Consider the following 23127-nt stretch of genomic DNA (forward strand, 5'->3'; position numbering starts at 1 on the left):
TCCATCAAGGGCGGGGAGTCTGTGGCTGTGCCCCATGGGGACCCTGTGACTCTGGAGAAGGCGGGAGGGCTGTGCTGTGGGTGTGGAGCAGAGCTGGGGAAGCCCAACCGGGAGCCAATGGAGGGCCTGGCACATCCCGGGGAGTGCTAGACATCAGGTAGCCATCTCAGTAACCAGAGGGCTGATGTGGCTCCTTGGGACACCCTGTTAATGGCCTTCCAACCCTTCTGTACCTTCTTGATCCTCCTGTGAGGAAAGGAGTCCAGGGAATACAACCCCATTTTACAGAGGAGGACACTGAAGGCCCAGGGGACGAAGTCCTATGGAGGAGCTGGGAGAGCAGCCAGGACTGGGCGGCTCCCTAGGGAGACCACTCTCGCCACGCCCAGCCTGGGTGTCTCTCGCTGCAGACTCGGGAGGGATGCTCTCGCTTTCAGAGCCTTACTGCCCACCAGGCACTGCGCTAAAGGTTCCAGCCAACCCAGAGGTGGGCATCGGTCCATTTTACAGAATAGCCTCTGGATCATAGGTCCTTTCCCCCAGATCTCACAGAGACTCCTGAGTAGCAGAGCGAGATTCAGTTCCAGGAAAAACTGCTTCCAAAACCTGTTCTGAGCCACCACGCTTTACTGCTTCTAGTGACACCAGCTCATCCAACTCCCGCTGATACAGGCACCAGCTGCCCAGCTATGAGGTGGGGATCCCGGTGCATTCTGGGAGTCAGATGTTTGCTATCTGGCTCTGACATCCAGCAGGCTGCGGGTCTGCACAGTGCTCGCTGGGGGCTTGGGCTACACCTGCATTTGAAAGTCACCATTACCTTGGCTCCAGCCTCCCCGGGAGACAGGGCGCCACCCCAGGGCTTTGGATAGAGAGTGGGGAGTCCTGAGGACCCAGCCCAGGGCGGCTGGAAGTCCTGGCCCATGCCTCTGGCAGGTCCAGGCAGTTTATCTCACTTGGCAGTGATCCTCTGTCTAAAAACACGTCCGACGTTTCGTGCAATAAAGTTAATGGACTTCCCCGTCTTTGAGCAGCTGAATTCTCTTGAAGCAGATGCTGAGGGTTATGGATGTTCTAATTAGGAAGCTGCCTTTGGCATTGAGGAAGGGAGGGAGGCTCGCGATGCGTTCTGCACGCCCTGCAAAGACCCCCTGCCAAACTGCTTTCCGGAGCCTGCCAGGGTAGAGGCACGCTGCGGCAGAGGGAAGAGATGCTGCCTTCCTCTCCCACCTTCCGCTTCCTTTCCAGCACCCACCGTCCTCCTGGTGTAGCCGGAAGTGACCACGAGGACCAGGCACCATGGCCACACTCTCTCCCATGTCGGAGCGACCGCAAACGGGGTTGAGTGTTGTGATCAAATAAAACTTACAACCAAGTTAATCTGACACATTTATTGATGTGCATGATTGTTATTGGACTGCACCGCAATTAGGCATAAATGGTAGGTCGTTCTTGTGAGTGACTGTAATTAGTAATTCTCGTTTTTGGCTCAATCAAGTCTGGATTTTTTTCCCCCCATAAGCTGTTTTTCCCAGTCTCTGTTTTCTGATTCACTCCTTCATTTATTCATTTTCTCATTTGCCAAATCTGCGAAACAGCGGTCTCAGACTGGAGGCCTCATTCCACTGCCTTCTGGGTGATTGCGGGTGATTCCTCTTCTCTGGGCCTGTTTCCTTGTGTGTAAACAGGGAGGCGACTCCTCCCAGCTCATAGGGTGAGAGTCGGGCCAGATGAAGCATGAAGGGAGACAGGCAAGGTGCCAGGTCTGGGGCTGTGGCTCAACTGGCTGCCACCTATTGTTTTTATTATCAAGGACAATTCCTCCTGCATAAGAAAAGGCTGAACACCAGCGTCCTCAGTCTTCAGGAGGGTGATTCCAAGTTCAGAGGGGACTGTCCCTTGGACCCAAGGGACTGGAAGTCTGGGTCATGCAAGAGGGCCCAGAGTAAGTGACATTTGGGTCCTGGCAGCTGTTATGATCTCACCTTTACCCACAGGTGAATGGGGCTGGGGAGCTTCTGGTTTTCCATATCTTTAATCTCATCACCACCCAACCCCTGGGAGATAAGGATCTGGCCCTGATAGAGGAAAGTGACTTTTTAAAGCACCATGCTTAGAAGTTCTCATGAAATGCTTGGCTTTCTTCCTGTCCCATAGATGTCTTATCAGAGTTTAGGGAATTTTTAGTGACCCAAGGCTGGGTTGGGGGAGGGAGGACGCAACTGAACTGGTGAGGATAAACTGACAGGCACCATGACCCTGAGCCTCCAAAACTGTGAACTAAATAAACCTCTTTTCATTACAAAGTTAGCTTGTCTCAGGTATTGTGTTATGGTAACAAAAAGCTGACTAATACAGAGGGGAATCTAGTCTTAATAGAAAACAGAGAGTGAAGGCTTTGGGCCAGTGGGATTGGACAGAGGTCTGCAGCTTCTTGGAGGAAAATCTCTGCATAGGGACTCCCTGGGGAAGGTGTGTGCTTTGTCAGTATACTGCACGCTGGGAGAAACTGGCCTGGGAGACAGCCTGGAGCTGGCAGGGTTGTAGGGGCTGTCAGCAAGGCCAGGGCTATAGGAAGGAGCACAGGTGAGGGCTGGGCAGATGCCTCAGGAGCTCACACTGTGAGAGAGAGATGGAGGGCCAAGGGGTAGGGAGGCACTATTGGCTTCTTGAGTTGGACAGGCAGAGAGTCCTGGGTTAGACTGCTTTGCACCTACTCACTGGACCTTGGGCAAGTTATCTGGTCTCTGTGCCTCCATTTCTTCATCTGTGAAATGGGATCATAACATGCTGTCAGGGTCTCCCACACATCCCTTGCCCTTACACTTCGGTGTAAGTCACTCATGTCCCACTGCTAACATGTGCATTGCTCTGCCTGAGGCCTTGTCCTTGTCCAGAGCCCTCCTTGCCACCTGTGACATGCCACAGATACCTGGTATTGATCACCTCTGGAGATCAGCCCTGGATCAGAGATTGCCAGGACTTGGTGTATACGCGCCCCACTCTCTCACCCCTCCAGTGGGAAGCTCTTGAGTGGCATGGTGGAGGCTGGTTCCCAGAGCGCCTTGAAGGATAGGTTGCCCACGGAGGCAGCTGCACCCTTCAGCATCTTGCATTCCCACCTCCACTTTTACCTTGTCTCAGGGGCCTCTTCCCAGTGGAGGAGGGTCCCAGACTCAGAGGACAATCCTGTACCTGACTCCTAGCACGGTGGGGCCTGGTGCCCATTAGGCATTGAATACATCTGGCTCCCCATCATTTCCCCTGTGTCCTGCTGGGTACCAGCAACTCAGTCTTCAAGGGGCTTCCGCTGTTGGGGAATTGAGGCCAGAGGCCTGAGCCACACTGGGCTGAGGCTTGGGTCTTTGAAGATGAAGGACAGGGCCCTCCTGGGATGGAGGCGGGCCTTGTGGGCTGTCTGGAGGGCAGCCGAGTGTCCCAGGGCGGGGCTGCTGCTCGGGAAGCCATCCCCACGGGGTCTCCTCATCCCGGATCCTGTCTGGAGGCCTAGGCAGGCAATAAATCCCCTCGGTGGAGCTGGTCCCAGCGTGGGCCACCCTGCAGAAAGGCTTCATCAGCGGCCTCATTTGCATAAGATAATGAAACCGCAGTAAAAATAGTGAAAGAAAAAATGGCCTGGCAACTTTGTTTCCATAATGACAGATGCTCCTTAAACACCGGGCTTCTGTTCCCAAAGAAAGTGTCACCGAGGCCCTGGCCATGACCCAGATGGGCTTTCGGAAGAGACACTGGAGCCCCTAGAGCCCCCGAGTGACCTGCTCTGACCTCCTGCTCCTTGGCTTACTCCTGGGCAGGTGGCAGGGGACAGAAGGAAGGGAGGGAGGGGGACACCACCTGACTGAGGAGCAGAAATGAGCCCTGGAGAACAGTGAGCCCCATGCTGCCCTAGTGCACGAGTGTACGGGAATGTTCCTTCATCCTTCCGGGAGTTCCCCAAGACAGCCAAGGTGGGCATCCTCCCTGCACAGGTGAGCCAAGGCTGGTGACTTGTCCAAGGTCTCCTGCTTAACATCCAGGCACAGTGGAGGGGCCTCAGAACTCATCACCTCTTCTGTCCCTGTCTCCTGTGCTGGTTGTCATTGGAGAAGGCTCGAGAGCTGGCAGGGTCCTGACCTGGAGGCTGTTGGGGACCTGCGGGGGGTGGGAGCCAGCTCATGGGGTCTCAGACCTCTGCTCTGAGAGGCCACAAAAGAACCCAACCAGAGTCTGCTCCGGAGCTGTCTTGTCTAACCTCCAAGCTCTCTGCCTCCTGGCCTGGGCTGCCTAAATAACAGCCACAAGAATGATGATGAATCGGGTAATGGCCGAGGGAGCCTTCCAGCTCAGAGGGGAGCGCTGGTCTAGCTGTACTTGGCTTGGTTGCCCGTGGTCCTTGCTGCCGTCCCACGACCTTCCCTGGAGAGTTCTTAATGGAGCCCTGATTCCTTGATTCATTCAAAGAGGACATTGGCTGTGGCAAAGGGTCTTCGCTTGGCTCCACTGCAGTCAGGCTTCTGACACTTCTCCTAGCTCACCCGTGTGCTTCCTTGTGAAAGTCAGTTTTGCCAAAGAATCCTGCTGAGTCAGTTCAGCAAGAACCCCCACCCTCGAGGCCTGAGCCTCCTTGATGTCTGGCCAGGTCCACCATCCTCTCTCAGCCCCCAGCTGCTGTGTGACCACCCTGGCCTGTCCTCAGTGAGTCCAGGCTGGGTCAATCCAGCCAGGATCCCCCTTAGCCCTGACGTGCCCTCTTATCATTTCCAGTCATTGATCCCCTCGACCATCCTGCTCTTCGGCCATAAATCCCCACGTGCCTGCGCTGTGTTTAGGGTTGGGACTTGTTGCAAGACCTGTTGCAACAGTCCCTGCATCCATTGCAAGGGTTCTGAATGACCTTCCTTACTGTGTTTTAAACAAGTATCACTGAACACTTCTTTTTAACAGCCACGCAGGGCAGGGAGAATGGACACTGAGCCAGTGCTCAGGGTATAGATGGGATGTCACTCAGCAAGATGGCCACTGTGTCACTGGCTGCCAAGGAGGGTGTCCTGAAGGAGGCACTGAGCAGGATCTCTCAAGAGGCATATTTCCCGGGCCCAGGGCTGAGTTCATGCAAGTGGAGACTGCTGGGTCCCCTCCCCAGGGCTCTCTAGGACTGGCAATTGGACCAGCATGTGCCGGCAGGAGCTGGGGTCTTTCTGAGGTGTCTCCATATCTGCCTAGTGGTCCTCCCCAGGCTCCCTCCTCCCACTTGTGGAGTCTCTGGTCTTATTTGGAAAGTATGGAAGCTTCCAGAAGTTTTGGATCTTAGACTGGGACCCAGACTTTTGAATCTCAAAGCTGGGTCTTGAGTCACCTTTGTTTTCTGATTTCTTTGTGTTGGGACTAGCCGGACCCTTGGCATTTTGAGGAGTCCAGTCATTTGCTTTGCCTCCATGGTCGGAACTAGCGTTGGCTGAGCTGGTCAGTGCCAGGCACCAACACTGTCATGGAATCCCTGCAACAGTCTTTTTTTTGGGGGGGTGTCTTATTCTCCCCATTCTGAAACTTAAAGAAGACAGAACAAGAGGCAGAACCCGAGCGAACTGCTCCTCATGGAGTGGGCCGGGGGCTGTGCCTTTGGAGCTGGGAGCAGGAGGGCAGAGGCTCACTGTGCTGACTGAGATCCAGGAGTCCCAGCAGTCCCTGCAAGTTTGTGGGCAACACACGCTCAGGCCATCCCAGAAGGACTGGACCTAACCCTTCACTGGAACGGGATTCTTCGTGGGGCCAGGTGGAGTTGGAGGAGTACGTCTGCAGGCTCCGCTCAGACGCGGCCCCTCTGAGAGAACTTCTCTACCCAGTCCTCTTGGGAGAGGGGAGGGCAGATGATTGGATTGGGGGACATTTTCACTCTCTGTGGTTCCTGTTGTACCCTAGGGCTGGAGGGACCTAAACCAAGGTGGGGGCAACCATTTCCCCAGCAAGGAAACGGGGAGGGAGGTAAAGAGTGAGGTGGTGGTGGTGGGGGGACTGGTCTGCTTTGTTACGTGCTTTAGGATGAAGCCCTGTTTTTCTCCAGGGAGGTTGAGGGGTTTCTGTTCCTTGCCACAGTGATCCCTGACTGAAGAACCTTCTAGAACATTCCATCCCTGGAGGCCCTGTGCACCAGAACTAGGAGTCAGTGTATGTCTGTTTCCTGAGATGGGAGGGGCATACAGGGCCCTGGCCAGGAGAGGCCAAGGCAAACAGGGCCATGCTTACAGCAGCCGGGGCCCAGCCAGGACAGCCGCAGCGTAGCCTACCCTCTCATGCAGTCCGTAGGCTATGGGGGCAAAGTGTGGGGCGCAGTGCCTGCTGGTACTGAGCACTTGGTGATGGCGCTGCACGTCCCTCCTTGGGGAAGGAGTAGTGAGAAGCTGCTCCCTCCAGCTCTGCTCTTGGCGGAGTGCAGAGGAGGCCTGACCCACCACCATTTCCTTGCTTCCTGGAGGCAGAGATCGGGATGGAGAGCCGGGGAGGGCAGGCAGCTGCGCAGGGCTCTGAGGGGCAGAGTCAGGGCTTCTCAGAGAGGGTGGGAGGCTGCCTGGTTCCGTCCTCCCTGCTGCCCAATCCAGAGACCATCAGGGCCACCCCAGTATCTGGAGAGGGATGAGTGTCACAGATGCACGAGGGGTGGTTCTCATGGTCATGCATGTCACAGATGAGGAGATGGAGGCTCAGGCAAGTTCAGTTGCTTGTTCAAGGTTACAGTCAGTGGGTGGTGGTGATGGGACTCATGCACAAAATTTTAAGTCTGTGATGAATGAATGAATAGAGGTGGGTGCTCTGTCCCCACCACAGGCCTCATTCCTACCATGTCCCCTCATTCCTACCTTGTCCCTTGTCCATGTCCCCTCACTCCCCGCAGGACCTGGAGTCTACCATGAGCCCCAACATGATGAGCCCCAGGACCTCTGCCCTCCAGTGGCTAATGGACAGCCCAGGACCTTTTCCTGCCTCCTACCTGGCTTGGACCCAAAGCCTCCCCTTGGGCTGTGGCTCCAAGTGAGACCCAGAACTCTCTGACACTATCGCTCAGTAGGTCCTGGCTTCCTCTCCATTCTGCAGAGATCTCCGGGGCCTCAGCCTGGCTTACCTGGCCCTTGTCCGTTGATGGAACAAGGGAGTGCATCTTTTAGGGGGCCTGCCAACCCACAATCTTCAGTGGGTTCAAACATTCTCCTAAAGCCATGAGTCTGGGTACACATGACTATATTTTGTGACTTCTCTCTCCCCATGACCACAGCTGATTGGACCTCAAGTGACCACATGACCCCAGCTGTTCCAATCACAGCCACTGCCTGTCCTGAGATTATAACTGGGACACAGAGCCTGTGCCAATGGTCCTGGACATTGGGACTGAAGGGTCTGAGCTTTGTCGGCATCTGAGGAGAGAATGCAAAGAGGGATTATGTGCTAAGAGCCTGGCACAGTGCTTGCCTTATGGGAAGTGCTCCTTCTCCCTCCTGGGCTGTTTGTCGTGGCACTATGAGGTTTTCTGCGGCATCATTCCACTATCCGTCTTCAAGTTGGATGATGAGAAGCAATTAACGCGGGTGGTGAAGGCAGCAGCTTCTTGATCCAGACTTCTCGAACCCCGGACTGCAACTGTGGAGTGTGTCTCTTGTCACAGCTCTCATGTCACTCCCCTGGTGGACCCGTTCCCTATTGTCCTGGGAGCCCTTCTTGGGGGCCTAGGCTGGCCTTGCTCTCATCCCTCACATTCATGTTGCAAACCCCTATATTCAATTCTTTCTGCTTAAAATCTCCCACACTGAGCTCTGATTGACACAGACAGCTTCCATCTCCAAAGAGTGACTGACTTACGGCTTTCTGATTTCCAGTTTGCAAAAAGCTCTAGCAGGACCTCTGACCAGCCACGCTCGAACGAGACGTCCTCTAGACCTCACCAACTGTGACAAAAGGGATAGGGTCACTTAAGGACGTGGCGATTCACAACGGAGCTTTGAGGATGATAAGTTGGGGAGGGATGTACCCAAGAGAGGAGGAGACAGAGGCCAACTGGTCTCAAGGACAGACACTCCATCTCCCATATTTGAAACAGAACAGGAAGGCGGGGCTAGAGACGCCCACCTCATCAGCACCAGAACCTTCTGCCCATGTCCTTGTCATCCCAGGGCGTACAGAGCCAAAGCAAACTGTCCAGCACCCCCTGGTTCTAAAGAGAGAAAAGAAACAGAAAAACACATCTCAAGGGGGCCCTGTTTTCTAGAAACATTTCTTTATTTAAAATTTAAAACCATATTACTTCATACAGCAAACTGTGCACTTTGATATATCACAGTGTCTTAAAAAGGAAAATAATCGGATTTGTTTGGAAATTTATTTACATCAGCCTAGAGTGATTGGCAAGTAACACAGTTACTATGAAACCCAAATTGTTACAAAATGTTTACAAAAAACTATATTCATAGAAATTCTGCATGTCCACAAAGGGCATCCCCTGAATGGCCCAGAGACCAGTGTGTGGGAACCTTGTTGAATGGGAGCAGGGGTGTCCAGGCACTCTGGTCTGGGTGGTGGGACAGGCCAGGGCTCTCAGAGGCCCATGGTACTGTCCAGGGGCCTCAGCCCAGGGGCTGGAAACTGAGGTCCCCATCACAGAAGCCCAGCCAGGAATTCAGCCCAGGCAGGGGTGGCTGGGGTTTCGGAGCACAGTGGCATGAAGGCTCTGGAGCCTCTGGTCCCAGTGGGGCCAGGACAGGATCCTCCTTGGGGCTGGATTTAGATGCACTTGGCCAGGGCCCAGAGCTAAGTGCAGACTGATGCCTAGGGCCGAAGCAGAGGGCAGGCTGCCGACGCCACAGAAGCCAAGCCTACTCCAGCTCTGTCTTCCCCTGCGTGGGCCAGAGGTGCACGGGCCCGTGAGGGGCTAAAGAACTGCAAGTGCAGAGCACAGATGGATCCAGCAGGTCTGTGGCTCGCTGGGGCTCTCTGCCAATTGCCCTCTGGGGAAGACACAGAGGACCGGGCAGACAGGTGGCACTGGGCTGTGCTGGGACAGGAGCTGCCTCTGGCCTCCCACCTTTCACCTGTGTGTCTCCTCCATTGTTCCCTGACATCTGGCCTCTGGAGAGTGCGTCTGGGTCGCAGGGGCACCACGTTCTCAGCTGGCATTTTTCCGAGCCCCTGGCTGCTTGCTCCTACCTGGAGGCCTCAGAGACAAACTGTTGGGTGAGGTGAGGTCCTCCGTTCTATAGGCAGGGGCCAGGAGAGCAGGAGTGGTGACCTCCAGGGCATCAGGACATTGTAGTGGCATGCTGGCAATGTCCTCAGGCCCCTCTCTTTACAAAGCTGGGGGTATCCTTGTGTGGTGGCACCACTCTGAGGCCTTTGCTGCCCAGAATAGCCCCCATCTGGGTGTCTCCAGGTGGAGCTTCACGCCTGCCCGGGGACTGCAGGTGGGCAGGACCGCAGCCCTGGGGTGTGCCCCTCCCTCCGGCCAGGCGTCCCAGACCGTCCTGCCTCTGACTCCTGGATGCAGACAAGGTCCTGTGGCTGCTTCCTGCCCCCACACGAGGCCCACCTGCCAGCCCTGCACGGTTCTACCCTCTTTTTCAATCTCTGATGGATGAAGGGCCTGTCCCACCCCTAAGGGCTTTCTGAAACCTCTGTCCCAGACCTTGCTGCAGTGGCCCCCATCTCTCACCTGGTCCCCACCTACACCGGCTGGGTCCCGTACACTCTGCAGACGTGCGGGGAAGGCTGGTATACACATGGGCTATGGGCGTATATACACTGTGCATATATATATATATATATATATATATATATATATATATATATATATATATACATACAGTTTTATATATATATATATATATATTTACATTCATATATATATTGTACAGAACATTAACCTTCTACCTAAAACTGTTTGGTGACTTCGTGTACCACCTCAGCTCTGAAAATTTTAACATCAGGGCAAATCAGGACTGAAATGAGGCCTTGAGTCCAACCAGCCTGGGGACAGAGGGCAGGGCCCTTCCACTGTGGCAAGAGTCTGGGCCCATTCCAGATGTGTCCATCCAACCTGGAACTTCCAGATGTGTCTAATCCACAGACCCCTTCACAGAGCTGGGCCCATTAGTTTTTTCTTTTTCTCATCTGTCCATGGGACTGGCTGGTCCCAGATGTTATTAAACTCATACAATTGTCCACATCATGAGGCCTTTCCAGATGGGTATCCATGCAGGCCACTCCAGATGTGGGCCACTGAGTTGAACCTGCTTTCTGATGTGCGTGCACACGGCGGTGTGACTCAGGGAGGGGCCAACTTCATGCTGAGTGAGGAAGCAGAAGCTGCTCCCGGGACCCCCCCTTGGAAAAGTAGGCAGGGAGGGGCTTCTGACTCATCTTGGTGAATCTGTGCCCGGGTCTGACTTCTGCTTTCCAGGAGGTAAGCGGTTTGGACCCCTCCCACATCCTGGACCAGGGTTTGCATCTTCTGGTGTGAGGCTGTTGGGGCAGAGCCCAGCTGAGCTCTTCCAGCGGAGGCAGCATCTGGACTGAGGAGGGGTGGCCCTCCATCCTCAGGGATGTAGAGTCCAGCTGACTGGCCAGTGGGGCACTTTCCCTCTTGTTAGACACTTGCAGAGTGGGGCCACCCCAATGCCAACAGAGCTCTCAGGGATTCTTGTCTGCCCACAGCAGGTGGAGGGAGGGGCAGAGGAGGGCTCACTGTCAGGTGGGGTGGCCTCTCCTCGGTTTGGCCAGCATGAGTACGTGGACAGGCGCAGGCATTGTGGAGAGGGCCTTCTTCTGCTCAGCGCTGGCACGTGGGACCAGATGGGGATATTTAAGCACCTGCTCAGGCACCGTCCACCTTCTGCTCCATCTGCACCAGCTTTCATGCCTCCTGTCACTCCACGTGTGCCCCGACACACACACAGGCTCTGCCCCGGCTCAGCTGCACCCCCCGCGGGCAGCACAGGCCCCAACCGTAAGAACTCTTGATCCGCCTCAAGAGCACCTCCCTCAGCACCCTCCTCCCCTCCCACCTCACGGAGGGAGCGCCACCTTCAGCACCCTGGGAGGGACAGCTTGGCCCCAGGCAGTGCCGTCTCAGTGCACCTGGCCCGTTGGGCTGGTCTCTGGAACATCAGCCAGAGGCTGAACACTAGCCACACCTCTGGACACAGGCGAGGAGGGGACAGACCAGGAAGTGCGCCATCCCACCTCCATGGAAGAGTCTAGAAACCATTTCAGTACCTTTTGGGGACTGCCCTCGTTGAATTGTGCCTGTTTATCCAACCATTCTTCATTCCTTTTATGAAAAACTTCCAACCCCACGTCACTTCCCTTTTGTCTATCACAATCTCCACAGGTGCATAGCCTCAGAAGAACACGACACGCATGTACAGCGTCCTACACGGAAGCACACGTGTGAGCCATGAGCGTGGACGTGGCATGTGCTATGAAGTCGTATCTGACAAAGTGAGACAGTGGTCCATGACTGTGGTTGGTGGGAGGGAATCGATACATGTGTTCATTAGAGTCCTGGTATCAGGAATCACAAATACAAAGCTGTTTTCCCTTCTAACAGGGCACTCTGCCTATAGCATAGGAGTCACCAGCCATGAGCCCCTGCAGGGATTCCCCACGGGGACGTCATCCGTGCACACACGCGTGCCATCTCCCCATATCTGTGACACACAATCCCTCAGTGATAGGAGTGCAAACCGACCCTGATGTCCCCTTCCTGGTTGATTGTCCGTCTCTGCTCCTGCCGTGAGCTGGAACACACATGTGTGTCCAAACACTTGGGCACGAGCACACTCACACACGCAGTCACAAACTCCAGTTCCACATGCTCCTCACATGCCCTATGTGTGGACCCATGCTGCGTGACAGTCTGGTTCTGCCCACCTCCTGCTCTCCGCTGGGCACACAAGCCTCCCCGTGTGCTCACTGGCTCACGCGTGGCCCCCTTGATGACATGGCTTCTCCTTTTACATGTATTTGGCTGTGCTGCAGGCCTCACCTGCCCTCCATCCTCTGCCATTCAGTGTATGAATGTGTGTGCGCACACACACACACACACAAGCCGACACACCGTGCCTGTATGCGTACCTCTGTGTACTCGTCAGAACCCCGTTACGACATGGCTTCTCCTGTTTTTACATAAATGGGGTTCTACTGCTGGTTCAGATATGTCTTCCTAGTCCTCAGTTCACTCACGTGCACACACACACACATACACACACACACATGCCAGATCCCAAAAGGTCACCTATTATTGTGTGCCCTGGACATTATATGTCCAGATCAGTTTCTCCCCCTCATCCTCCAGGCTCACACTTACAGAGACAAATCCACGTGCACACTCCCGCGACCCTGCAGAGCTCACGACAGCATGGCTTTTCCTATCATCTGTGCCCTGGGCTCCACTGCAGTCTAGCCCTCGGGTCCCTCCTCCAGTGTAGCCCGTCCTGCTGTGATTCTGGGAACCATGGGGGTGGGGGTCCTGCTCAGTCTGGAGGAGAGACAGGCTCCATCACATGTGCCCAGGGAGGGTGCTTCACCCCCACCGAGAAGGCCCTGGAGGCAGAAACGTGGCTCTTCTCACTGGATTCCCAGCAGCACCAGGACAGAGGGGGGAGAAGTGGCTGTTGTCCCCTGGTCCTCAGTCCAGAACTTCCGGCCCTCTCTACCTTGCCCAGAAATTATCCTCTACCCTTGGCCACGGGAGGCCTGCTGGCCCCACAATGCACTCTTTAAGGACACTTTGCACCTCACCCTTCACGTCTCGTTCTTCTCTAAGAATCTTAAAGTCCCAGACCTCTAGAAAATCCATGATAGCAAGGTGGAACCCCCAGACCATCTGGTCTGCCTCCCTCCCTGGCAGCCCACACGTTGCTCTCTCCCCCAAGCCCAGCAAGGCCGTAGCTGCTCCAGAGAAGAGACCAGGGGCCAGGAGGGCATGTGTCTCTGTGTTGGGTCTTTGGTTAATTCTCCAGGAGGCAGCTTCTCCCTCCCTGCCCTTGGGGCCTGAATCTATCCCATTCCTCAAAACCTTCTGTTCCAAGGCAGGAGTTATTTGGGTCCCCTCAGGATTTTCCCACCTACCCCAAAGTTAGCCGGTTCAATAGGACACTGACCCCTCTTTTAAGAAGGGATAACTTGACTTTCACTTCAATCGAGGTCATTCTTTCAAGATGAAAGCAAGGCCAAGTTCAACTGGCTAGGCATGGGGAGTGGGTGCTGAGTAGATGGCACAGATCCCAGGTTCCCAAATGCCAACGAGGTTTAGAAAACAGCTTGGTGACCAGCAAAGCAAGGTCCATGGGTCAAGGGCTTGTGGATTTTTCATGGAATCCACAGTTCCTCTCCTGGGCTTCAAATATCAGATGGATCTTTGGGCATCCTTTATGATAGACACATGGGGTCCTCTGTCCTGTGGCCAGAACGTGGAGAATTCGTGGTGACTATTACCCCTTTTGGAGGAGTGGGAGCCATTGGGACATTATCCGTAAGGATTCAAAATGGCGGCTTCTATCTGTGCATTCTCTTCTCTCCTCTTTTTCATTCTGCCTTCAACTTGGCCAAGGGGCTGCCATGGGTCAAGCCAAGTCTAGAAGATCAGGGCCATGTGAACAGCCCTCAGGGGCTGAAGCTTTCCTTTTACCCAGCTGCAGGGGATGACCATCCTTGGGTTTCCATTGGCAACCCCACTCTAAGATCCTCAAGGTGCCCAGTTTTGCATCTCTGGTCTCATGGTCAAGACCAAGAAGGCTTGGGCTCTTGGGGAAGGAGTGGCAATATAAGATCTATTTCCCATTTCCTGTGGCCTGACTCTAGAGGAAAGTTGGGGGTGGGGGCGGTGAGTTTGGCCTGAGAGAGGCATGTGCTTCCTTTGGCCTTGGCTATCTTGGCTGGCAGCTTTAGAAACCCACAGAAGAGACAGGAGGAGAAGGAAGCCCCCACAGCGGGCCTGAGGCCTGCTGGTTTCCTGGTAGGTGGGGGCCGAGAGTTCCTGGCCCCACATGCAGGCAGTAGCTCTGGTCCCCAAGCTCAGCGTGGGGGATGGGGATATCCTTTCCAGTTTCCAGTTTCTTTTACCTTGCGTCAGGCCTGTGGTCCCCACCCCACCTGAGCCTAGGGGAACACAGGGGCTAAGGATGTGCTGCAGGTCATGCTGTCCTTGCCCGGAAGCCGGCGGTCGTTGAATGTGTGCATGTTGATGACGGCGTCAGTCTTGACCATCATGGGAGGCTGTGGCTTGTGCTTGACCCGGCGCTGGCAGGTGAGGGAGAAACGGATCTCATCGGCCACAGTGCTGCAGAAGGAACGCTGGGGACGAAGCAGGGCCCACGAGTTAGCCTGGTTTGGCAACTCTGGCCGCCTCCTCCCTCCTCCCAGACCCTGTGCCAGAGCCTCCCTATCCGTCTCACACCTGCTCCCACCCATTCCTCCGCCTCCGGCTTGAGGGTTAGTTTGTACAGTCGTCTACAAAACCCCCTCTCTTGTTTGGGGACTAAGGAATGTCCCCAGCTCACAGATGAGCAAACAGATGATTGGCGTGCATGTTAGAGTTCGAGGAGCTCTGGTTTATCTGTCTGGTCCTCTCTCCTGGTCCCTAAGGGCAGGAATCAGCCACGTTCATTCCCGCGAGCCCAACCCCCAGCGCCGGGCCTGGCCCAGACTCAGGGCTCCAGATACACTTGGTGGAGGCGTGGGCAGCCCTTCTCCTGGCAGGACTTCCAACCAGGGAAGAATCGCTGTCCTCCCACGCAGGAAAGCCCAGCACGTGTTTGTCACGGTGGGCAACTGGGAGGGAGCTCCTTGCAGGGTGGTTGGGTGGCAGTTTTTGGCCCTGGTCCCTGTAGGCAGCCAAAGAGGAACATCAAAAGTGCAGCCTTGCCATGCAGATCGAATGGTGGTGGCTTCCATGAGATGAACCCCCAGTGGTCATCCCAGGGCTTGTAGGGAAGGCAGTGGGGGCTGCGGAGGCCTCACCTGACCAGCAAGGCCAGGGCACCAGGACCACCTGCCTAAAAGTCATGGGATGCAGGGGTGGAGACCCACCTCTGAACTCTGGCTCTGCCTCTTACCAGCTGTGACCTCCCCAGCCTACCCTTCCCTACCTATGAAATGCAAAAGGTCATCCCTCTGTTTTCTTCAATGTGCAAATATTACCTGAGACTCTACTGTGCACTGTTCTAGGGGTTAGGCATCTAGCAGTGAAGAAGACTGATAAGATCCCGGTGTTCGGGGACCTTGTGGTCTAATGATGGGATGGAAAAAGATTAAAAACAAACAAACAAACACTTAAACTAGCAATTTCAGATAGTGATAACTATTTTTAAGATAACAAAACCCTGAAATGGGAGAGAGAGGGGCTGGGAATGGGGACAGGTAGGAGAGGTTACTTGAGGAGGTAAGCTGAATGACCAGCTGGTGCCAAGAATATTAAGATGCACTGGAGGAAGAATATTAAGATGCACTGGAGGAAGAACATTCCAGGTGGGTGGAATAGGATGTGCAAAGGCCCTAAGGCAGACGCATGTTTGGTGTGTTATGGACTAAAAAGGAGGCCAGTGTGTATGGAACAAAGTAAGGGAGAGGAAGATGGGAAGAAAGAGGTCCTAGAGATGGGCCAGGACTGAGTCCCATAGGCTTTTTGGTAGAATCTGGAGCTCTACCCAATTTTAATCTAAATTCCTAAAGAATTTTTTTTTGGTATCATAGTTTTTTTTTTAGCCATTCCCAATTGTTGGACATTTAGATAATTCATCTATTTCTTATGTTATAATTAACACTTCAACAAATATCCTCTTAAGTAAAACTACATGTATCCCTGACCAATTCCCCTGGTGCATTTCTAAAAATAGAAATTGACTGGCCAAAATCTATGACCAGTTTAAAGACTGAGCGCCCTGGGGCTGCCTTGTTCACTCTTCTCTCAGCGGCTGGGGGCGTCTCTCTCTCTCTCCTGCCCACGCTGACCAGGAGGACGGATTGTCTTCCCTTCCTCCTTGCTGACCAAGGCTTGCTGGTTATAAACGACTGTTTCATTTTTGATGGAAGTAGAAGCTGTCTGTTGTCACAACCCTTCAGTTGTGATCCAACTGCAGTCCCTGCCACACCGGACCTAGGCTCCTTTGAACCTCTCTGGTAAGAGGCGATTCCCCCACCAGAGGCCTCAACTCGGTGCGTGTTTAAATCACCCTGCAGGCTTTCTGAAAACCACCGGTGCCAGGCTCCACCGCAGGCCAATTAGAAAGGAATCTCTGGGAGCGAGGCCAGGGCATTAGCACTTAAAAACCCTCTCCCTGTGGTTCTCATTTGCTGTGGGGACCCAGAACCACTGCCCAACCATGCTTGAATTAATCAGACCGGCAGAGCCTTGTTCCACCGTCTGCACGCTAGGTCTAGGCCTCTTAACTTTATTTTTTTTTAAACTTCTGATTATGGAAATTTCCAAATCTATACACAAGTAGAGAGAACAATATAATGAACCTCTATGCCAGCGTACCAGCCTCCACCACCGCCCTGCAGGCTTTACCCGGGGGACTGATGAGGTTTAAATTAAGTTTCACGCCGGGCACTGGCTGCCGTTTGACTTGTGGAGGGAGCAGGCAAGTGTGGAGGCTGGACGGCCAGACTGGAGGCTGCCACAGGGACCAGGCCACAGGTGCGGAGGCTTGGCCCGGGGCGGAGTAGCAGGGTCTGGACAGTAGAGCCGGCAGGACGTCTTGGAGGACTGGACGCACCAAGGCCTCCTCCCTCCTGCCCCCGCCCCCCCCCCCCCGCAGGTCCCCACGGGGTCACCTGTTCTCGCTCTGCTGTCTTGCGGAGCTTGTACACGAACTCTCCCACGGCCACCAGCACCGACAGGACCAGCCCGGCGGCCAGGACGATGAAGATGCCGCCGATCTTCTGGATGCCCAGGGCGCTGGCCTCCTTGTTCTCCTCCTCGGGGCACCCGCTGCCCCGCCACCATTTCTCCTTCATGATGTGCAGCTTGTCTTCCTCCTGCAGCTGCAGGATGGCGATGGTGATCTTGTCCCTGTACGGGGAGCCTGGGGAGGACAGTGGACCCCCAGCTGTTGGTGGCGTCTGTTTGGCGGGACATGTATTCACCTCTGGCAACCCCCTTGAGTATCTGTCCCTATGGGTCCCTGGCAGGCCCCCTGTTGCTGGGCTGCATCAGCAGGGGTGGGATGAGGGGAGGTAGGTGTGGCCTCTGGGAACTGGCCTCCCATTTCCTGCTCAGCCAGGGCTGACCTCAGCAGCATGTGACTCTGTCCGGCTCCTGGGCTGGGGAAATGCCACCCCTCTAGGTTTGATGGAATGAGCTGGGGTCCGTGTGCATGAATGGATGTGGGGGGGTGTGCCGCCCTCCTCTGTCCACTCCGCCGAGGCCTTCCCCACCACGCCCCTGGCTCACCCATGGGTGTGCCGATGCCGTAGCCCTTGGAGTCGATGAGGCCCCCGATCTGGGTGAGGTTGCAGTTCCTCTGGGTGACGTATTCGATGGTGGTGGACTCCATCAGCAGTGCGTAGTCCGCCGTCAGCGTCCGCTGGATGCCCTCCTCATTGTTCTTCACCAGAGCCGAGGGCTTGCTGCTCATGAAAGCCCACATCTTCTCGAAGGTGGAGATCTTGGATTTCTGGGCCGCGAGGGAAACAGGGACACACACATAGTTACTGAGCCCCCCAGGGAAGGAGACTGCTTCCCTGCTCAGCAGGGTCACTGAACTCTCCCATGTGCTCTTCAGGGTAAGGGAGCGCCGCCCGTTGCTCAGATGTGGAAACTGGGGTCCACGGAGGCGCAAGACACATGGCTGAGGAGTGAGGAAGCAGAGGTTCGGGCTCAGACTCACTTCCTGAAAACCCTGGTTCTCTGCCATGGCACAAGTGGTCTTCAGAATGACTTTTTTGAAAATTATTCTTTCCTCTGACATCAGTTAAGCTATCAGCCCGTGCACACCTAGTTCTGAGCACCTCACCTGCATGAACTCATGGAGTCCTCCCTGAGATCACAGGAGGCAGGGCCTACCATTAGCTCCATGTACAGGTGGGGAGTGGAGGTGTGGCCTAGGAACTTGCCTGAAGGTGCCCAGACGGCAGAGCCAGGCCTCGAATCCAGTCCCTCTGGAGCCCGAGTCCGTGCTCCTCACCACTGAGCAGCACTGCCCCCCGGGACCCCGTGAGGGTGGGTGGTGGGAGGCACTGTCCAGGGGAAGGCTTTGCCGAAGTGTGGGTTCCAGCCTCTCCTTCAGTCCAGTGAGCGAGGCCGGTGGGGATCACAGAGCGGGAAGGGGGGCCATCAGAGCAGGTGGTCTGCAGGCCCCGGGCTGGATGCTGTCGCAGGGGCAGGGCCAGCACCCCTGAGCCCTGGGGTGGTGGGAGGGCTGCCGCACCTACCCTGGGAGACTCAGAGAGGTTGCCGGGGCCGAGAGGGAGGACCGGGGCTGAGTGGCTCTTGCTGGCTGGGAGGCTGGGCAGACAAGGTGCTTGGTGTTCACGAAGTTTCTGGGGAACTCAGTTCCTGCCAGATGCCTGCTCCCAGCAGGGACCAGCTCTCCCCAGCGGGTCCCAGGGGAGCAGGCAGCTCTGCAGCCCCCGTGCTAGTGGCTGTTTCCAAGTCTGCTGTGGCTTTCTGTGATGTCAGCCTGTCTGACTGGCACCCAGCCCAGCCCTGGTGTGCGTGACAGCACGGGCACTCACACAGGCTGGCACGGGACTGGGGGCTGGGTGGTGGATGGGGAAGAAGCTGACTCCTCCAGGAGGGGGTGAGGAGACGGGAGGGAAGTGAACTATCTTCCTACTGGCAAGGGATGGCCCCTCAGGAATGGCTCCTGGAGACCCCAGTACTCAGTGGGCGAGAAGGCAGTGAGGACGGGGGGTGGGGGCGGCTGGAGCAGTGGGCAAGGCCCTGTGGCAAGCCACCTGGGATGGGGCCAGCTGAGCGCCAGCAAGACCTGCTCTGGGTGCAGGGGATGGGGTACCTTTACAGATAAGCAGCCACTGCCCTGCCTACAAATTTACCTGCCCCAAAGTCAGAGGCAGGAAGGGCTCAGATGCCCTGGGTCCTCGTCCTCGATGGGCTGCTCCGGCCCCTCTTGGCTCCTGGCTGCTCTTCCTGCCTCCGGCTGTGCCAGTCACTCTCCCTCTCTGCCCTCCTTCCTCCTGGGGTTTTGTGTTCGAAGCTGCCCCCCTTCCTGGCTACTCTTCCGCCTCAGCTCCTCCCCAAGTGTCCCCGCCAGCTCCTCTTCCCTCCAAGGTGTTCCTCGTTTCCAGATCTTCTGGCACCCAGATGTTTCCTATTTCCTAGGTAATTTCAGATGCGCAGAGTCTCCCGCTGCCAGCTTCCTGTGAGCCCTCTGTTCCTCTCTCTGCAGGTTCCTCCTCAGGTTTCCTGTGGTAGGAAGCTTCTAAATAGCTCCTAGGGATCCCATTTCCTGGTAGTCAGACTCCTCTTGGATGCAGGCTGGACTTCCTGACTGGCTTTTACCTCCTCCCTAAGGTGTTGGAATGTCACTTCTAAGATAAGCTGCAGGAGACTGTGACTTCCTCTGTCTTCCCTGATGGAAACACTGTCAGGTTGTGAGTTGCCTTATGGAGAGGTCCTCAGGGCAAGGGACAGAAGGTGGCCTCTGGGCAACAGTCAGTGAAGAACTGAAGCCCTCAGGCCTATAATCTGGGAGGAAATGAGTCCTGCCACCAACCGCATGAGCCTAGAAGCCACACCTGGAAATGACTGCAATGCTGGTCACTTGGGATTGCAGGCTATGAAAGGCCCAGCCAGGCGCTCAGCTGAGCTGGGCTGCATTCCTGACCCACAAAGGGAGATGCCAGGTGCTGCTTTAAGATGCTAAGTTTTGGGTCATTTGTTACACAGCAGTAGATAACTAATACACTCTGTCACCTACATATTCCCATGAGCTACTTCTGTTCCCCAAATAGTTGCTTTTCAGATAATCATTAATTCTAATTATTCTCATAATCAAATTATCCAGGTCCAGCTATCTCTGCAATACCAGATACTCACCCTCTCCCCCAGGTCACCCCTGCATCCGATCCTTTCTCCTTTGTACCCATCTCACCCACTCACTCTCCCATGCAGCCAGTCATCCATACCTAAGTCTTGGCCAAAGTAACCAAGGAACCATTCACAGAAAACACCCCATTGCTTCTGTCTCAGAATGGGATCAGAACAGCTCCTTTCTCCAAACCTCCCCATGCACCCTCCCCCCATCATCCCACTCCTCCTACACATGGGTCTGCCTGGCACCCAAACATAGGCTTTTCCCAGTGACGCAGCGCCATGCAGGGAGACAGGGATTTCATCCGGAGGCTGAAGGGAATCTGAGGCAGATGGTGCTGGGGGACAGACACATCAAGCCACCCGTGGGTAAAGGAACTGAATACGGGAGATGGGAAAGGACACCAAAGAATGTGGGCCGTTGGGACAGGAGGTGACACCAAGGTAGAAGGTGGCTGTGACACAGACTTCCAGGGGTGCCACCCTCCCACTCCAGTGCCCCAAACTCACCGCCTCTACCACCTTTCAGCAGATGGACTGAAATCTTCCTGGGAGTGGGCTTCCCACTGTCCTTGCCCATATCTTGGGGTCCCCATTCTCAATGACATCAGCTCATGGTCTCTGCATCCCCTTCAATTCTGCCTTTGAGCAATTCTAGGATTCCGGGGCACAACCCTGAGAAGCCCTCCCTGGCACCTCGAGGCAGGGCAAGGTCAAGTCAGGGCCCCTCTTGAAATCTCAGGCCTCCCTCCCTGCTCTACAGGCCTGAGCACCAGAGTCCCGAGTTCCAGTCCCTGGCCTGGGCTACCATCACACCCCCACGGAAGAGAGTCCCACACACCTGCAGGTGCTGCGTCATCTCACCTGTCCTGGCTTCGGTGGGAACCTTAATGAGGTTTACTTCAGGGCCAGTCACCCAAATCAATTAATGGAATCATTCAGAGCAGCCAATACAGGGCCATCTGCCAGGGCGGAGATACTTTTTTTATCAGAAAAATTGGCAAGAAAGTAAGTTTCAGGCTCACGACTTTTCAATTCCAGCCTCCTCAAAGAAGTAAATTGATTTTCCCCAGCTGAAGATACTTAATCTTGAGAATTTAACATTTCTGTACAAGAGAACATATATAGGCCTATATATACATACATAAATATATATATATATATATATATATATATATATATATATATATATATAAATTTTGAAGGGAGCTGGATCCCAGGGAATATGTGCAGAGAGACAGCAGCGGTGTGATTCCATGCAAGACCCTGGGTGTTTTCCACACTGGAAAGGAGACCTTTCCCCAAATTAATTAGCTTTCTGATTCCTGGATGTGGAGGCTTTAGCCTTATCGGATCCATGTCCTCTAGCAGTGAATCACTTCTCTTGGGTGATTTCCATGGGGACCAGGAAGCCTCTCTGAATTTCCTGCCTTTTCCCCCTGGCTTGAACTCCCCAGGGAGGACAGACAGACTGACCCTGTGCCCCAGCAGCAGTTCCCAAAGTCCCTGAGGCTTGCCACAAAGGCCTGTAGTTGGGCTTGCAGCTGGACACCGCAGGGGAGCCCAGAGGTGTGGGCGGTGTGGGACGTGTGCAGAGGGAGGGGTCAGCTCCTCTGCACCGACTCTGGTGTCACATCAACCTAGGTTTAAATGCCAGCTCCTTCTGGGACCACAGGCAAGTGATGTCACATCTCTGAGCCTCCTTTCACCTCTGTAAAAGGGGCTTTGACTGCACAGCATTATTGTAAACATGCAGCAAGAAAAGGCGCCTGCGCTGCTTATTGACCCAGAGCCTGGCCCCCGTGTCTCCTGGTGCGGTTGGCTTCATTACTTCTCTTTAAGGCTCCTTGATTCTCTCTAAGGCTCAGTTTCCCTATTTGGAAGCAGGGGACAATATGATCTTCATGATGCAGAGTGGCTGCAGGATTTAAAACCCACATAAGAAAGACTTAGGGGCAGAAAACTCAAACGCTGATGGGGCCAGGCCAGGCACCGGAAATAGCTCACGAAGGCTCGAGCAGACTCTGGAGACAGACTTGCTTCTGAGCTCTGAAAACTGTCCCCCTGCAGGACAGCCAGCTCAGCGGTGCCAGATCTTTCGTATATTCAAGAAGCTCAGAAGGTAAAAAAATTTTTTTTTAAATTTTAAACACAGAAGACTCTAAACTTTAAAATACTGGCAATTAATCTAAACAAATATCTAATCTATAAGAAAGCCATGCATGGCCCCCAAATCTTAACTGTGCCAAACACGCCTGGGTATCACCGGTTTGCAACAATAAACAGAAACAGTTGACATTGACTGTGTCTGCTTTGTGCCAAGTGCTGTTCTAAGCTAAATACACGAATGACCCCATTTAATCATCTGAATAACTCGATGAGATGGAGGACTGTTATACCTAGCTCACAGACGAGAGAACTAAGGTCCAGGGAGGGAGGTCCTCAGCAACTTAGGCATTTCCAATGACTTCTCCGACACTGCTCCTCACCCTGCACCTGTTGCTGTTCCTTTACTGGCTTCTCCCATTCTAAGGACCTCGGGGCTCTTTCTGAAGTGCTTAGTCCTGTGCAGAGGAAGGTGACCACCCTGCAATAGGAGAGGCCAATGTTCACCATCTCAGGAGGTCCAGTCCAAGGGGATCTGGAAGAATACAGGATCTCCAGATGCCCTCTCGCTGGCCCCTCTCCAATGTGCTCTGGTGAAGTCACTGCCTCAGGAGAGAACTTCGGGACAAGAGAATCCCTGGCCCTGGCTAACCAGCGTCCAGTAGCTAACTGAATCCAATTGCAATTTGCCTCATGGTGGGCATTGGTATCCCTGTGGTACAGGGGAGCAAGCGAGGGCTTATAGAAGCGAAGTGACTTGTCCAAGGTCAGCCGGCATAGTTATTCCCCAAGACTCACATCCTGGTCTGTTTGACTTTAAAACTGATGTTACCTGATCGGGCCAGGCTGACCACAGTTGCCTGATCACTGCATGTGGGTCCTTCTGGCCTGGAAGGCAGAGCTAAAGCTCCAAGAAAGGCCAGCAGATGGGGCTGGAGAAACTGGAGGCTGAGCGGAGGGGAGCATCCTTCAGATGCCTGCAGCTC

General features: G+C 54.7%; 1 protein-coding gene across 2 annotated transcripts in view; it reads right to left on the bottom strand.

The window, feature by feature from the left end:
- Window positions 1–14030: 14030 nt before the first annotated feature.
- Grik3 (glutamate ionotropic receptor kainate type subunit 3) overlaps window positions 14031–23127 on the bottom strand; it is a 207859-nt gene continuing 198762 nt past the window's right edge. The window contains exons 14-16 of one of the 2 annotated variants that reach the window (XM_027937396.2): window positions 17435–17657; window positions 16816–17066; window positions 14031–14334 (exon numbers count right to left, since the gene is read on the bottom strand). In XM_027937396.2, the coding sequence (XP_027793197.1) occupies window positions 14140–14334; window positions 16816–17066; window positions 17435–17657 (669 nt within the window). In that variant the 3' untranslated portion in view covers window positions 14031–14139. Of the gene's footprint in view, window positions 14335–16757; window positions 17067–17434; window positions 17658–23127 lie in introns of both variants that reach the window. The other variant, XM_071617686.1, reaches the window with a different exon arrangement.

This window comes from Marmota flaviventris, chromosome 10 (genome assembly GCF_047511675.1).
Source record: "Marmota flaviventris isolate mMarFla1 chromosome 10, mMarFla1.hap1, whole genome shotgun sequence".
NCBI classification, from domain to species: Eukaryota; Metazoa; Chordata; class Mammalia; order Rodentia; family Sciuridae; genus Marmota; species Marmota flaviventris.